The sequence below is a fragment of the Dipodomys spectabilis genome, unplaced genomic scaffold (genome assembly GCF_019054845.1).
Source record: "Dipodomys spectabilis isolate Male_0828 unplaced genomic scaffold, ASM1905484v1 ptg000233l, whole genome shotgun sequence".
In the NCBI taxonomy this organism is placed as follows: Eukaryota; Metazoa; Chordata; class Mammalia; order Rodentia; family Heteromyidae; genus Dipodomys; species Dipodomys spectabilis.
In genome coordinates this window covers 5,355,101-5,367,334 of record NW_024870910.1, presented here as the reverse complement: position 1 = coordinate 5,367,334, position 12,234 = coordinate 5,355,101, and the positions used below count along the sequence as shown (strand labels likewise).

The 12,234-nt window shown below is 45.6% G+C and overlaps 1 protein-coding gene across 1 annotated transcript in view; it reads left to right on the top strand.

The window, feature by feature from the left end:
* Positions 1-1,006: 1,006 nt before the first annotated feature.
* The window catches only part of Sv2b (synaptic vesicle glycoprotein 2B), a 28,365-nt gene continuing 17,137 nt past the window's right edge, over positions 1,007-12,234 (top strand). Inside the window, exons 1-2 of the mRNA XM_042698544.1 lie at positions 1,007-1,610; positions 11,692-11,872. Of these exons, the coding sequence (XP_042554478.1) occupies positions 1,073-1,610; positions 11,692-11,872 (719 nt within the window). The 5' untranslated portion in view covers positions 1,007-1,072. The remainder of the gene's footprint in view (positions 1,611-11,691; positions 11,873-12,234) is intronic.

The following is a 12,234-nucleotide window of genomic DNA, read 5'->3' as shown; positions in this document are numbered from 1 at the left end:
CTCTAGACAGTCTTGGGCCCTGCTTTCCAGAATTGGATCCCCAGGGGACAAAAAAAAATCAACAGTCACATCAAGGTTTAAATGATGTTTTCAGGCAGGTTGGCCCATGTGTAACCGCATTGAGTTAAGTGCTATTGTTATCTCCACCTAACAGACGAGAAAACTGGAGCACAGAAAGACAGGTGCACGTCCCCCCACGGATGAGGCTGCAGAATCCTGTTTCAAATCTGAGTGATTGCGCTCTGTTCCTGCTCACATAGGCCCAGAACAAGGTCAGATGGCTCTTGAACTGCGAAGCTGAGTCACAAAAGCAACCTGGGCCCCAGGGAAACAGCCATCCTGGATATGGCTGTGCTCTGGGTTTCAAGATCCAAAGCATGCTGAAGTTCGAAAGGCTGGCATTTACATAACAGAAGTAATAAACCTTCCTGGTTGGTAAAGGTTTGATCCATTCTAAAAGGAAATCCATGAACACAAAGGTTGTCTTTGTGTACTGAAAATTCTTTGTCTGCTTCACATTTCATCTGGGCCTCTACCTATGTCTTCTTTTGTGGGTTAAACAGAGCTTAAAGTTTAAACAGACCCAGGTTCAAGGCTCTCAATGGATATGAATTCTAAAGTCTAATCAAGATGATCTCTACCCTGTACATGATGCATGGGCATAACTAAATATACCGGTATAATTCTGAGAATATCTTGTCAGAATTTCAACCTTTTGAAACTCTCTCTCTCTCTCTCTCTCTTTCTCTCTCTGTTTCTCCTTTCAGGGCATAACCTTCAGTAGCAGAACAGATCTGTCCAGCAAGCAAGCTGCCAAGTGCTGCTTGTACCTTGTCAAAGAAAGCAGCTGGACCCATTTTTAATCTGCACTTCTCCTCAAACAACACTTCTGGGTCATTGAAGGAGACCCAGGCCAGAGTCCAAAACTTTCCAAAGACCTTCTAAGAGACAGCCAGTGCACAAGGACGCCATCTTGGCACAAAGTGGTGGATCTGAGAAACAAAGGGAGAAGACAGGTGTGGCTTTCTCCACCCAAGAAGTCACATGACCCACTCCTCACATCAACCCTAGAATGGATGATGGTTACCGGAACAACCCAAACCTCTACCACGGGGCCAGAGATATAGCTCGAGAGGCAGCCCGGCAGCCGTGGAACCAAGGCATGGATGACTACAAGTACCAGGATAACTATGAGGGCTATGCCCCCGGCGATGGCTATTACCGAGGGGGCAACGAGTCCAACCAGGAAGAAGATGCGCAGAGCGATGCCACCGAAGGCCATGACGAGGAGGATGAGATCTATGAGGGCGAGTACCAGGGCATCCCCCACCCGGATGACTTCAAGGGCAAGCAGGCCAAGATGGCGCCCTCCAGAGCAGATGGCTTTCAGACAGACCTGATGGCTGAGCGGATGGAAGACGAGGAGCAGCTGGCCCACCAGTACGAGACCATCATCGAGGAGTGCGGTCACGGGCGTTTCCAGTGGACCCTCTTTTTTGTCTTGGGCTTAGCCCTGATGGCCGATGGGGTGGAGGTGTTTGTGGTGAGTTTTGCCCTGCCCAGTGCCGAGAAGGACATGTGCCTGTCTAGTTCCAAGAAAGGAATGCTTGGTAAGTGGAAATTTCCCAAGATCATTCTCCTTGGGGTATTAAAAATATGAAATGAGAACAATGATATATATATATATATATATATATATATACATACACACATATACACAATGATATATAATATTTCTTATATTTTATATGTACTATATTAATATATACAATTCTATGTTATAATGATATATAGTGTATATACATAAAGTATATACAAAGCATATATAATGATAAAGAATGCTTTTATATATATAAAGTGTATATACAGAGTATATATATACTTTATACTTTATGTATAAAAATATATAATGATATATATGCAAAGTATATATGAAGCATATATAATGATATATAAAGTATATATACTTTTATATACTTTATGTATATGTATATATACTGGTGCAGTATGTATACATACTTTATGTATACATAAAGTATATAAAAGTATATATACTTTATACTTTATATATAAAATATATAATGATATGTAAAGTATATTTATGTAAAGTATATTATTTCTAGGTACTTTACACCAAAGTGTTCATGTGAAAATGATCATTTTATACTCATTTTACCATGAAGAATCCTTGTGTCAGAGCCATCAGTGAATTGGCTCTCATGCATGGATGGGAGCTTGGTTCCCTGCCAAAGTCTGTCTGACTCTTGAGCTCTTAGTTTGTCCCCTAAGTCTTATGGCTTTCTAGTGAGGCTGACTCCTCTCCGTGCATCCAACTGCCTTCCCTGTCCGAATGCCTAGTGCGTTTGGAGAGCAGCAGATCAGAGGTCTCTGCCATTCAGTCTGAGTTCCTGCGTCCTTCTGGAAAGCAGTGGCAGCTGCTCCTGTGGCTCGGTGCTGGTGGCGGAGGGCCCGTGTGCCTTACGGATGAGTACCGGGCTTGAGTCTACCAGCGGGGCTCCTGCGGGTGTTGGAGCCCTGGCTGTGCAGCGCAGATGGGCTCCCCAGGAATGAGACCAGCTTTGCCAGTCAATTAGGAGATCATCGGGTGAGCCGAGCTTAGGACAATCAGGGCTTGGGCGAGAGAGGATTCTGTGACATCACAGAGAAGGATGGGCATGCGTGGCATGGTGGAGAAGAGGTTCAGCATCACGTAGCCACACGTGCTCTGAACCAGACTCAGTGAGCATGGGGTTGTCCAGGCTTTGGTGTAGTTAGGTTCTCATTCAAGACCGAGGACACTTACGGCCCCCAGAGCTCCAAATCTACGCAACAACTCAGCTTGCTTATCCAGCAAATTATATTTCTGGTCTGCACTGTGCTAGTCTCTGCCCGTGCACACACATCACAGGACAAGAAGCCCTTGAGTACAGTGAATTATGTAATTCCTGTGGGGAAAAGCGCTAGGAAATGCCTCGCGTGAGTCTGGTTCTCAAGACTGGCTTGAGAGCAGGAGTTGTCAAACATTTCCGTAAAGTCCTGAGTAGTAAATACTTCAGGTTTTGCAGGCCCAGATGGCCTCTGTCACAACTACTCCAGTCTGCGGCTGTAGCATAAAAGCATTCTTAGACACTATGTAAACAAGCGGATGTGCTTGTGTTCCAATAAAACTTTATTTACAAAAGCAGGCAGTGGGCCAGATACAGCTAGCCCCGAAGTAGAGCTACTCTAATGTAAGACAGGAATATAAAAATCAAGAAAGCATTTGCATAAAGGATTGTCACTGGGAGTTTTCAAGTTGTTTTATGCATTCATGCTTAACTACAGTGCCATTTAAAATGATTAGAACTGCGCCAGACCTGACTATTAGAAAACAAGATTGATGGAGTATACAAACAGAAGCAATAATTTGAAAAACAAGAATATCACTCTGTTGTTGTTTTTTTTAACCAGTGGAATTTTAATGTGTGTGTGTGTGTGTGTGTGTGTGTGTGTGTGTGTGTGCAGTCTATTAAATGTATTTGAGGTTGACTGATAAACAGATTTTTTTTTTAAATATAAAAAAGACAAGCAAAAATCCAAATAGCACACCAAATCACCCCCGGCTGGTCTAATTTGCTTTGTGGTACAACTGAAATCTGGATCTCCGTTAGCCAACATTGGCAATGTCAGTAATGATTTTATGCTCTGCTGATCTCTCTGGCACCGCGGTGCCCGGCCTCCTCATTAAGAGAACCGCAGTAGGGCGCTAGCTCCTGCCAGCTCCCAGGTCACAGCCTGGGTGGGGGTGGGGGTGAGGAAATGGGGTCTTGAAGGGCTCATCTTTGGGCACTTTTGCCCGCCATGTTTGCTAGGAAGATGCTTTGAATCGGCCCCCAAAGGGCAGACTCAACTGTTGTTTGAGAATGTGTGTGTGTGTGTGTGTGTGTGTGTGTGTGTGTGTGTGTGTGTGTGAGTGGATGTGGGGTGTCCTGATACCAGGACAGCCATGTGCCACCTTGGAGGTTTGACACTCAAGGTGATTCAGTATCTAAGGCTGCCAGGCTAGGGTGCCTGGTCTGTCTGAGTCTGTCTCTGCCCATTCTGCTCTGCCAAACTAGAGTTCTTTATGCCCGGTCTCTCCCTGTCCCCAGTACCTCATAAATAGCTGCCCGAGCACAGATGGTTTGCAGCAGAAAGGAAACCTAGTTCAGTGATGAGTAATTGGTGGTGTTTCACCACGAGAGTTTGGCAACTGGCAGTGCCACTCAGCCAGTGTCAGTGGAGGTAATAACGCATTCGTCGCGAAGATGAACCCAGGTGATACAGGTAAAGCAACCACTACCCAGGTAACATGGAGGCTGGAGCTCAGAACCTCGTGCTTGCTACACTGTCTACTACCACTCGAGCCATACCCTTAGCCCTGCTTTTTTGCCAGTTGACGTTGGAGATGGAGTCTAGTCAACTTTACTATCTGGATTGGCCTCCCGCGGTGATCCTCCGGTGCTCTGTCTCCTGAGTAGATAGGATTTCAGGTGTGACCCACTGGTGCCTGCCTCTCACGTAGTGAGTTCAGGAAAGTTACTCATGGCTCTGTTACTTTGGTTTCCTGGTCTGCAAAGTAGGGGTGATGGTGATGTCCCCGTCCTAGGGGGTATTTGTGAAGACTGACCAAGAAGAATGCCATTTGTCTTGGCTAAATTATTGCCCATGTCATCTAACCATCGTGTCAGATCTCTTCGCCGTTACTAATTGTCAGTTGAAGATGGACTAACGCTCGAAAGCGATGCTGGTTTGATAATGGTGAGCCATCCGAGTTCAGACCCGGGGTCCCTCGGCTGATGCTGTACATTTCTTTCAGCCCCCGTTAGGCATCATGGACTTTTTAAGGTCAAGCTGCCAGGTCTTTGCTTGGGGAAAGGCCTTCTGTGTTCCAGCAGTGATCCAGCTTTGTCTCTTCCCCCTTCCTTTCTCTTGGCTTGAAAAGCCACCCTCTGAGCCTCTAGGCTCCACACCTCATCAACGGGCCAGAAAAAGAACACAGTACGAGAAGTCCTCACCCCGCCATTCAGGCTTCTCCCCATTGGGTGTTCTATTTCCTTCCTGCACAAGAAAGTGAATCCCGTTCAGAGAATAAATGTCCCCCAGCCCATCCCAAAGATACTGGGGTGTCACTGTACCTCTTCTCTAAGCTCTGAGGAAGAGGAGCATGTGTGGCTCTCGAGCATCTAGTTTTCACGGGCAGTAGAAAAGAAGTGGGTCTGGGGAGCATGGGGCTGGAGTCCAGGTTGTTTCCAGAGCTGAGAACCTGAACGTCATGGGTATTAGCAGGAGAGGGGGAGGGGAAGGAGGAGTTGGCCCTGGATCTGCCATCACCTTCGCCAGGCCCCTGGGGAGTTCAGGGAAGACTCTGTATGCGACCCCCTCCCTGCCCCTGCCCTAAGAGGGTGAGCCTCCCCTGCTCACAGGCGCAGTTTTGTTGAGTAGGAGGCACGTACATATTCATCTCTGCTGGGCATGTGCCAAAACAAACAAGCGAAGAAGTCCCATCTTTTCCCTGGCCTCTCTCCCTCACCTGTCCTCGGGTCACAGAAAGGGAATTCTTACCCTCGAGAGGAGGTGTGCTAACGGGTTACAAGGCGTGAGGCCCAAGGACAATCTTATAGAACCCTTTGTCGTGCAAAGAAAGGTGTAGAAAACATCAAGGAGACAAAGATGATGATGCATCTCCTAGTGTTGAGTGGACATGCGGGTGGGGCGGGCGGAAAGTAGGGGATTTCTCTGAACACATGTTAATACTTGAATTAGAAAAAAACCTATGCTGGCAAGGAAGGAGGGTGACCATCCGAGGCTAACATCTACACGAGTTCTCGGAGGGTACACTTGGCTTCATAGCTTGGTGGTATTTCATTTCAGCTCCGAGAACCCTGGATTTTCCATCTGTGGTACTGCAGGGTATCCATCTAATCTATAGCCGAATAAATCTGTAAAACTATAGATTACCTATCCTCAAAATCATAGGCTTCTTGTTTTGGGTGTGGGACCTGAAGCTTGAACTCAGGGCCTGGACTGTCCCTGAGCATCTTTTGCTCAAGGCTAGCCCTCTACCAATTGAGCCATAGCACCACTTCCAGCCTTTGGTGGTTAATTGCAAACAAAGATTCTCACAGACTTTCCGGCCCGTGCTGGCTTTGAACAGCAATCCTCAGAGCTCAGCCTCCTGAGTAGCTAACATGACCACCAGCATCTGACGAAATTATAGAGTTCTTACGCTATAAAATTCTGGTTACCTTTGTCTCAACCTCCAGTTCTCAGCTGTACTACATGAGCAGTCCCATTGGGGACCACCCCACCCCCGCCCGCATCTGATGTGATTCCATGGGGTATACAGATGGATGCCCTGATTTCTTCCATGATGTAATCGCAAAGTGAGACGTCTCTCGGGGATTCTGGTCATGCATTTGGCCTTTATCCCATGTGTCACTCTGTGGGTCTGTGGTTCCCTGACCATCGTCCAGGACAATATCACCCTTCAAGGAACGATAGCTTAGGGGGCAGGGCATGGATCAAGAGGCCAAGTGCTTGCCAACTATGCCCAGGGCCCTGGTTTAACTCCTAGTACCACAACAGAGGTACTTTGTTATGGAAGGAAGAATGGAGAAGACTTGTCAGGAAACATAGCTTTGGAGCTGTGATTTAGTCAGGAGATGATGATGCTTATTCCTGCAGAGGGTCAAATAAATACTTGAGGGGTTGCAGGAAGAGGGAGCTCAGGGTCCTCTTTGGCATTTATGCAGAAAAAGTGGGAAATGCCTTCTTTGTCTTTGGTTAATTGCTAAACCAAGATGATCATCCATACAGAAGCTTTTGCTGACATCTCTGCTATCAGCAAGTAATTTTTTTTTTTGGTTGGTCATGGGGCTTGAACTCAGAGCTGGGGTGCTATCCTTGAGCTTTTGATGATGGGAGGAAATACTTGTGAGATCTGTGAACTTGCCAGCTCCCTAGAAGGAAAAATTTCCACCCAGCTTGGGAACCACAAAATCCCTGATCCCCTTTGACCTTAGGATTCCATGTCTTAGAGAGGCTCACAAGAACACAGGCACAAAGATGCTCTTCCCCGGGGTGGAAATTTCCAATCAAGAGACTGCTTTCCACTGTGAACCTCCACTGGGAAGCCAGCCATGCACCAGAACACCCCGAGCATCTTCGAGTAGTGAGATCATCGATGGTTGCTTTTGTTTCTCTTCTTTTCCTTTACCCTTTATGCCTTTTGTTCTCAGCTTGTTTTAGAGTGTGCACTATTTTTATTCTGTCTGATTTATTGGACTAACATTAGTAGAGCAGCTACTATGTGAACATCTATGCTGAGTGCAAGGCATGATGGGGAACTCGATGACACAGAGCCCGCACGGTCCTTTCTCTTCCTCTCTTGCCTCTTCTTCCTCCTCCCCTCCCTTCTCCTCCTTCCTCCCTTCCTGTCTCCTCCAATCACCCACCTCCTCCTCTTCCTCCTCCTCCCCTTCTTCCTCCTCTTCTTCCTCTTCCTCCCCCTCCTCCTTCAGAAGCTGACAGTTACAGGAATTTGACAAGCACCGGACAATCAGATCTCCAACAGCAGAGAGAGGTCTGAGTTGTGGAGGCCAGGAAAGATGAACAGGAGGCTCAGAGTTCGCTTGGAAAAGGGGATCTGCAAACTATAGCCCACAGATGTGGAGCCTTCCTTTTGTTTTAGCTATTTAAAAGGCTGAATATTTTCCCTTACATTTTGTTAATCAACACATAATAATTATTCCTACCATATGATTGGTTATAGGCCTATGATACGTAATGATCAAATCGGGATGGGCAGTCTTTTCATTTCTCCTGTCCCCTCTGCTTTGCAGGTAGCAACCATTAATTTTCCTACATAGTTCAGGGCATGGAGGGGTTGGGGGTGGGGCCTAGTATGGCCAACTCAGCCTGTGGAGCAGACACGAAGGGTGACCGAGTTCCTGGCTTTCTAACGAGTCCCTCCTCTGCTTCATGCTGAAGTCATTTTCGATCACTCCGCTGCGCTCTTGTTTTTCCAAGTTTATTGTCTTAATTTCTTCTGCTAGAGACAGATTTCAAATGAGTTTCATAGCTCAGCCAGTTGTGAGGCATCGTGAATTTCATGTGTCGCTTCCCTGGTGGATTGGCTCGTTTTTCTTCCACTGCTCCTTTCCCAGCCTCCAAACCCAGCACGGAAGAGGCTCCTCTTGTTTCTCTGGTCCCTTCATTCCCCTGGACCGGGAGGTTGGCTTGTAAATAGCAGGGAGACAGGTGACCAGGGATGCAGCAACAGCTAGTCCTCCTCCATGGTTGGGGGGTTTGAGGGGCGGGGAAAATCACTGATCATTTTGTGGACCAACCTCTTCATTTGGTAAAGCTGAGAGATTGAATTCAATGCCTCATGTCTAAGATTTCTCAATTTACCTATGTGTCTAGATCAGTGGGAATCATCAGGAGACAGAAATTCTACCAGTTACTTGAGAGATTCTTTGATATAAAATTAACCGGTTAAATAAGTTTTGGCTTTTTTTTTTTTGACTCATCTGTACGGCTGGGCTAGAGCTATGGCTGAAATAACCCAGCAAGCGTGAGATCCTGAGTTCAAAACCCCAGTGACACCATCAAAATGAGCAGCATTACTGCAGTAATGACAGCAGGGAGTGGCAGTAGCATTAGAGCGACAAAGAGAAACAGAGGGGTGGGAAGGGTTTACAGGTCGCAGATAGAGCTGTAATGCCAATCTCAGAAGAGGGCACCATGGTTGGCACCACGCTGGTGAGGGAGGATGGGGTCGGTGCCACGGTGTCTGCTGTTTGCATTCAGCGGATGCCCTGGCAGAGGGCTGCTGGTGCCTCAGAGAAGAGGTTACCTGCAGCGTGGTGCCAGGCTTCCGTCCTTCTCCACCCTCGGGACTTCCCCCTGGCACCCCGTCTCTGCAGAGCCTGGCAGGGAGCAGCTGGCAGAGCTCTGCTCTGGAAGTAAACAAATGCCTCACCCCTGATACAGTGCTCATTCGTTGGTGGCCTAGAAGCCATTTTAGTTTGGTTCAAAACTATCAGTAGTCTAACTGGACTTGCGTTTTCAAATGACAACCGAGGAGGAGAGTCCATGCAAAAGTCAGTAGTGCTTCTAAATCTTAGTCTGAAAAATAAATCAAGAAAATGATGCCATTTACAGTAGCATAAAAAAAATGCAGGGATTATATCCAAGGAAACGAAGGATCTATATGTTGAGAACTATAGAACTTGGACGAAGGAAATGGAAGGAGACATAATTAGAGTCTGTACTGGAAGAATTAATATTTTGAGGTTTTCCTAGTACCCAGGTTCATCTGATGTGTAATGCAACCCCAATCATAATTCCAATGGAATTTTTTAAAAAACAGAAATAGAAAAAAAAATCCTAAAACCTGTAGGGGACACCAAAGACATCCAACAGTGCAATCTTGAGCTCAAAGAACAAGGCTGAGGCCATCAGTTTTATACCTGATTTTCAAATGCAGTTCAAAGCTAGAGAGGACGAAAGGAGGGGGGGATGGGGCGTCTGCATGGTCAGAGTTAATTGTCTGCAGCTGAGAAACAAGAATAATGAAGCCCATTAAAATTGTGAAAAATACAAATAAAAAGGGGAAAGGAAAATAAGAGAATAGAGGGGTGCATATGATCTAAGTACATTATATACATCAGACATTATATATGATATATAATATATGATGTAATATGTAATATAATATCTTCTATAGGCTTGGAAGTGTTTCTGTGAAACCCCTTTGCATAATTAAAATATGCTATTGTATTCATAAACTGCTTTGTTAAATGGCCGCTCCTTACAACTATTTAAGGATAATAAAAAAAATTCTCAGCGGAAAAAAAAATTAAAACCAAAACAATAACCAGCTCCCCCTCAACCAGACCAAGTTGAAAGATAAATACAGCAAAACACTTTGATGGTACTAGTGTAAAAATGTATACATACAGGAGTTCATTTTGATAAATATTATTTTATATGGCCAGATGCACTTAGCTTTTGTACCTATGTGATCCTTTCCTAAGAATATCCTCCTTTGGTCTCGCGGTATGAAGATCTAAAGACCTGTATAATTTATCATGTCCCAGTGTATTTTTTTTTTTTTAACTATCCAGTGTGTTTTCTTGTAGATTTATAGGCACGTTATAGTCACCACAAATGAAGGAAACCATGCAACCTATGTTTCTTTGGGTCTGGCTTATTTTGCTTAATATAATTTTTTCCAAGTATTTCCATTTTCTTATGAATGGTACAATAAGATTCTTTCCAGGCCAGGCGCTGGTGGCTCACGCCTGTAATCCTAGCTACTCAGGAGGCTGAGATCTGAGGGTTATGGTTCAAAGCCAGTCTGGGCAGGAAAGTCTGTGAGACTCCTATCTCCAATAAACCACCAGAAAACCGGAAGTGGTTCTGTAGATCAGGTGGTAGATCGCTGGCCTTGAGCTGAAGAGCTGAGGGACAGCACCCAGGCCCAGAGTTCAAGCCCATGACCGACAAAAAAAAAAAAGATTCTTTCCAGTGGATGAGTAGAATTCCATTGTGTATGTATACCACATTTTCTTGGTCCATTTATCCACTGAGGGGCATCTGGGTTGATTCCATACCTTGGCTATGGTAACTAATGCTGCAATGAACATAGTTGTGCTGGTACTTTTGTGTGACCTTGTTTGTGTTTGAAAATGGAAACAAAGTTTTTTTTTTCTCTTTGTTTCTGTTTTTGTTTTCATTCCCTCTTGTCTTGTTTGTTCATTTATCTGTCTTTAGGAGGATAAAGGGAGGGGCGCAGAAATGGAGGGACAAAGGGTGAACAAATAAAGCAGCGATACTCACTGGATACTGTGTTGAAAATGAACTATACAACTTGTGGGTGGGGAGGGGAAGGAAAAACTAGGAGAGCATGAAGGAAGGGGTGACATTGTTCAAAAGAAATGCACTCTTTGTCTGAGTTACGTAACCGTAACCCTCTGTACATCACCTTTACAATAACAATAAATGAATTAAAATATATATAGATGATGGAACAGAATAAAGAATCTGAACTAGATCTTAAATTTATAGTCAATTAATCCTTGATACAGATGTAGTCCCCTCCCCCCAATAAATGGTGTTGGGGACACTGAGTACCCCCACATACATGCAGAAGGGCTCTCTCACATCCATTTTGCTGCAAGGTCTGGACCTTGATTATAGCTGGGTTTTCCATCACTGTTCAGTAAGACATCCAGTCCCATTAGCTTTCACTCTTTTTCTGTTATATCGTGGTCTCCCTTTCCTTGTCCCTGTATGTCTGTGGCTGCAATTCACCCCAGAAATCTTCTCTTTCAACATCTCTCTCCGGGGCAGAACTTTTTGTAGTTCAAGGACTGTCTGTGAGTTACTCATCTATAAGTCTTTAAGAACGGTAGGTCTATCCAATTTCAGTTGATCTGTGTTGGCGTGTGTGTGTCTAGGGAAAACTGGTGAGGCTACATGTATCAAAAGTTGTAACTACTAATTTGCCATGGATAGTGTATCACCTTCTGTTTTCTACCTCTATGACATGGACTTTCTAGGGTGGGTTAAAAACAGATGGAGTAATAGATCTTTTAAACCTCCGATGTGACTAATACCAGGTCATCTCTCTCCCATCTGTCCCTCTGTGTCCCCTCTTCACAGGGCTGATAGTCTACTTAGGAATGATGGCGGGGGCCTTCGTCCTGGGGGGCCTGGCTGATAAGCTGGGGAGGAAGAGAGTCCTCAGCATGTCTCTGGCCATCAACGCCTGCTTCGCCTCCCTCTCCTCCTTTGTGCAGGGCTACGGAGCCTTCCTCTTCTGCAGACTCATCTCGGGCATAGGGTATGACTCAGTGACCTTGAACTGCCCTCTCACAGTGTCCTGAACTAGAATACGTCCTGGTCCATCTGCCCTAGCTCAAGTCCATCTGTCCTGGTACTCCTGATGTGTGTGTGTGTGCTCTTTCCTGAAACCTTAGACTGAGTATTTTGGCTCTCAAGATTGTCTATTAGGCTGAGCGCTGGTGGCTCATGCCCGTCATCCTGGCTACTCAGGAAGCTGAGATCTGGGGATTGTGGTTCAAAGTCAGCCTGGGCAGGAAAGTCCGTGAGACTCTTTATCTCCAGTGAACCACCAGATAGCTGGAAGTGGCACTGTGGCTCAAAGTGGTAGAGTGCTAGCCTTGAGCAAAAGAACCAGGGACG